Genomic DNA, 5,072 nt, shown 5'->3' on the forward strand with positions numbered 1-5,072 from the left:
CAGAGGAAGGTGACAGTGGCCCTGCGGCAGGAGCTCTGGCTGGGAGCCCCAGTGAGATCTAACCCCACAGATTGTACAAACCCTCCCTGCCGCTGCGGAGCTTCCAGCTTCTCCCAACCCCCCAATCCCTCATTAATTAATGCTGGGTCCAGCCACCCCCACGTCTGCCTGTCCCAGCCCGGGTGTTAATTCTGCCCCTGCCCAGCCCCACATCTGCCCCTCAGGGCCCCTCAGCTCCCCCTGCAGCTCCAGGGGTTCTTCACCCCCTCCCATCCCAGGTGCTGCAGGGAGGGGTGGAGCTTCTAGGGGTCATAGAAATGAGGGACCAGGGGGCTGGTTAAATGGGAGTTTTCTAGGGTCATAGAGACTAGGGTGTGTGCGGCTAGAGAGGGTCCCCAGTGTTTCAGGGACACAGTCTGAGCTGGGATCCCATCCACACCCAGAGCCAGGGGTGGATTCTCCCCCCAGGGACAGAGGCCGGAGGGAAAGTGAAGATCGGGGCCTGGTCACCAGCATCGAAAAATGTCACCTGCCCCCGGTCACAGTCCAGACACACCCGGATCCTGCTGGGGACCTGGCTCAGGGGCAGGGGGGTCTCAGGGGAGGTGAGAGCCTGGAACTGACCCCGCCACTGCTCCACAGCCCAGATCCCCCCTTCAGGGCTAAGGCTGATCTCTCCCTTCCTACTCACAGACTCTCTGGCCACCCCCACAGCCCAGTATCCCAAACCCTCCACATCCACCTCCACCTCCCAGTAATGTCTCCCTGAGGTGAATCCCTCACAGCCCAGCACACAGCGCACAGAATCAAATCTCTCAGGGTTGTCGGGCAGATCCTGCCGTGTGTCTGCCCATCTCACACTTTTCCCATCCGCAGACAGGACGAGCTGGGGATGAGCCGTGTCTGGATCCAGAGACACATTCGCTGGGGGAGAGAGAGAATTAGAGCGTTAGGGGCCAAGCTCAGCCCTGGGGGAGGGTTTGATGGTGTCAGTGACAGAATCTGCCCCAGCTGGAGACTGAATCAGGAAATCTCTTTTCTCTGGGATTTACCCGGCTCTGAATGGGGAGCAGCTCTGAGATCTCACCAACATGTACAATAGAGTCACTCCCTACGGAAATGACAGAAGAAAATTTGCTGAGCTGAGCCTGAGACTCAGAATGTTTCTCCTCCACTTCTCCCCACGAAGGGGATTAGAGACCTCGTAATCACAGGGAAACCCCAGAGATTTCCACTCACATCATTCATGTAGTCACAATGATCTTTTCCCTAATGTGCCCTCCCTCCATAAATTTCAAAATATTTGAGCTTGGATGTCTTGTTGATGCCAGCATGATGCCTGCTCCATCCTACCACATATCTGAGATTTGTAGAGAACGACAAGATACTATATAACCCTAATTAAAATTTTGCAGCTAGTCATCAAAGCCAGACAAAGAGAATTATCACTCCATCTTTCATTTTTAAAATTGGGATTTTGATTTACAAGCAAGGAACTTCTACAAGAGAAGGAAGTTAGTGTTGGAGGGAGGAGAAAGAGGGTTTGAAAATGAATTAATGGAGGAAAAGATTGTTAAAAACAGTAGAAAGTTGGGATTTGATGGAGAGAGTTAAAAAGGGAGAAGAGAAAAGAAGTGGATGTTGAATACTGATTAGAGTTACTCCTTGGTTTGAACTCTTGGGTCTGCTCACTCTTAGTCCGCTAACTGACACTAGGGCTAGGATCCTAAGAAACAATAACTCTCAGTCACTCAGAGCAGGGATTCTTTCCAGAATTATGGGAGCAACATGTAATGAGGGTGTATTGTGGTGATCCATTCCTCTCTCTCCTTTGATTCTCAAGGCCCTCTCTTCTATGAACAGGGAAAATATCATATTACACTTTTCTCTTTATTTTTTGTACAGTGAAAGGTGCAGGATCTCCCACTGATTAAATATGAGTTGTCATTACCTGCATCACCAAGGGATCTTCTCCACTCTGAAAGCAAACATATAGATAAGGATGAGAATGAAGCAGTGTCAAAAGCAGTGACAAAGACAGTATTAATAGGATTCAATATCACAGAAAAGACTGCATTAGAGAGAAACAAAACAAAAAATGCCCTTACCGAGCTCTGTGTGAAGTTTACCTAAATAATAAACAAAAATATAAAAAATCCTGTAAAAGTTTCTCTTGGGTGAAATTAAACATTGCCTGCCCCCCCCCCCCCAGTCATTGATCATTTAGGCCCATCTACACTGTGTGCACTGTTTTGCATCACTACAATCCTAGGGGTTGAACTCAGAATAAGTGACTTGCACCAGGGTGGCTTTTTACACGGCTGAAGCTAGCCTGGTGCAGCTCTATAAGGAAAGGCAGAAGGCAGCTCAGAAGTCTCTCAGTGGCCATTATGCCAGCGCTGAGCTGGATGAAAGGTCACAATTATAACTCAGATGCATCGCCTGCATGCCGGGGCTGTTGGCACTCCGTGCATATAATTCTGACCCCAGTGGCCACATCCTCACTTGGATCCTGGGCTGCCACCAGCCCGTCTCCATAGTTGTTTATATGGAGCTGGCCTGGAGCCATTTCTGTCATGGGCGTCAAGTGCACAGTCTCTCTGGTCACCCACACCATTCTGCCTCACTGTAGACACAAGTACAGTACTGGCTTCCTGCCCATTACCTACATAACAAATTATGCTATTTGTATTAGTGGTACTTATTGTTATTTTCAAGTTAACATTGTCACATTCATTCACAAATATTTCATAGCTTAACATTGGTTCTACCAGAAGAAAAATGGAACTTACTGATAGTGTCCAGATGTTTTCCTAAAAAAGAAAACAAAAAGTAAGGACTTTTTCAGTGAATCTAGGTTTAAAAGAATATTTTCATTCTGAATCCTTGTGTAATAATAATGTTGCCCCTCTACCAAGCCATTGCAGCTCTCCAGGGACTTACAGGTAGGGTTCCCAGTGAAGAAGAAATCAGTGACACATTCTGGGTACACTCTAAGTGTAATTTGATTTATTTGCACATATGGACATGTCCTAGAACAGAGATCATCACAAACGGCACACAGGCAATTCCTTCATTCAGGAACTCACCTAACACCAAGGCTTGGTTAGAAGGAGCTCCAAGAACTGATGCCGGTTGACTAATAAATCCTACTCTGTTTTGAAAAGGGTATTTGGTGTCACTGCAAATACTTCTTGGGGTGAATTAGTCCCTGAAGAGCATACAAGCCTCTGTTCAGTAATCTGTCTCAGTATGGACTCGCTGGGCAGAGCTCTTGTTGTGAAAACAGGAGTGCTGGAGCCCAGAGGCTCATTCAAGAAGGTGGTGAGGCTGTGGCACCTACTCTGAAGGAAGAATGAGACCTCTTGGAGTTGTGGCAGGCTGAACAGCTTCCTCTGAGAATCTGTTTAAAAGCTGGGGCATAGCACCAATCCTGTGGATATTTGCTTCCTAAATAACCTGAAGAATTGATTGCTCAGGAATTGTCTCTAACCTGAGATCAAGATAATGAGTTTCCTGTTCCTGTTTTCTGTTCAGCCCCCTCTTCCGGATACTTGGTAGAGCCCAAAACTAACAACAAAAACATAGCCTGTCTTCCCCAAGGCTGAAGATTTGCTCACACGTTAAAAACAAAAAACCACCTGATAGAGCCTGCCACACCAACAGTAATAAGCTGTTCATTAATGCCGCAATAATCTTTTGAATACCATAGAATTAAACATCAAAAACCGCTTAACACAGAGATTTGCATAGAAGCGTAGGGGAGTTAAGAGCCAAAGCACATTGTATTTCAATGGGAGTTGGAAACCTAATTCCATCAGGCCCCACTGAAAGTCTAGTTAAACTAGTGCAAACCTAGTTTTACGGTTTTTTTAAGCTGAATAGGAACAGGTTCAAACTAAAGTGAAGTAAGCTTTTCTAAAACTGAAGTGTCCACACAGGGGTTTGCTCTGGTTTAACAAAATCAATTTAAATTCACGTCTTAAGCTGGTGTAACTTTCTCATGTAGAAAATCTACACTGTCTTTTCTAAAGAGAAAATCTCATTCTGATTACACTGTATTTTCCCCCATTAGAGCTTCACCTTTTAATTTGAACAAAATAAGAGTAAGGCTGATGAACACCAACAAAATCACCAGAATCACACTCCAAGCCACCATCCACGGAGATATTCTTGGGAAAAAGGAATCTGAAACAAAAAGCTCACGGTTTGGAAACTGTAATAATAAACAGTATACTTTTATTCTATGAAAAAATATCACATCGGGATTTATGTGAAACAAGTGTGGGAAAAATTGCTCCCTGCAATATAAAAACTGGCAGAAACCAATTTTAAAAAGAGAATCTGCACACCCACTTTTGATAGTATTTAATACATCATTCAATTCTATCTAAAGTGCTGGCAGTCCCACCCGCCTTTCCCCTCCTCCCTCTCTCTTTCTCTCTAGGTGAAGCTGGTCACATCATCTACTATTAAAGTGGCTTGACACTTCCTTGTCAAGGCCTCTCAAGGAGACTGGGAGTGGGAACCGATACAGGGAACAGAGAACTGGAATGGGGAATGGAGGAAAAGGGAGGGGAGTCACATCTGAGAAGGAGCTGGAGTGCGGGGTTACATCTGAGATAGGTTGGGCAAAGAGACAGAGCAACCTTAATTGGGCCCCTTTGACTCCCAGGCCTACAGAACTTCTTGGACCTGCCTTTCTTCTGACCAACCATAAGCAGAGATTCATCAGTCACAAATTTCCACTATGTTAAAAAAATCACAGCGCATCACATCTCCCTCTCCATCTTCACTGGGGCAAGAAGCCTAGTATTTGATCCACCAGTTCACTAGGATGCAGAAAGTCCAACCTATCAGTAGGGTCCCCATTACACCTTAACACTCTCCTGTGGACCCCATGAGAAAACAAATCTAAAGGGACTTTAAATATCAGTTTAATGTAATATGGGACTACAAACACTAACCATCATGTTTTAATCACAATTATAAATTAATTAAGTTATATATACTAAATATAATATAATAATAATTAATATATATAGTGTCACTACAGGACAGTTTTCTGCAGT

General features: G+C 45.1%; 1 protein-coding gene across 1 annotated transcript; it reads right to left on the bottom strand.

Annotated features, from left to right (window-relative positions):
• Positions 1–403: 403 nt before the first annotated feature.
• LOC137145935 (butyrophilin subfamily 2 member A2-like) lies at positions 404–2,813 on the bottom strand (the record flags this gene model as incomplete). The annotated part of the gene is made up of 4 exons (XM_067536929.1): positions 404–924; positions 1,952–1,978; positions 2,109–2,129; positions 2,793–2,813. Coding segments are annotated over 4 exons (590 nt in total), but the record flags the coding sequence as incomplete, so codon positions are not given.
• Positions 2,814–5,072: the final 2,259 nt, after the last annotated feature.

The sequence above is a fragment of the Emydura macquarii genome, unplaced genomic scaffold (assembly GCF_026122565.2).
Source record: "Emydura macquarii macquarii isolate MOO-44397 ecotype Brisbane River unplaced genomic scaffold, CSIRO-AGI_Emac_v2 contig_3680, whole genome shotgun sequence".
Lineage (NCBI taxonomy): Eukaryota > Metazoa > Chordata > Testudines > Chelidae > Emydura > Emydura macquarii.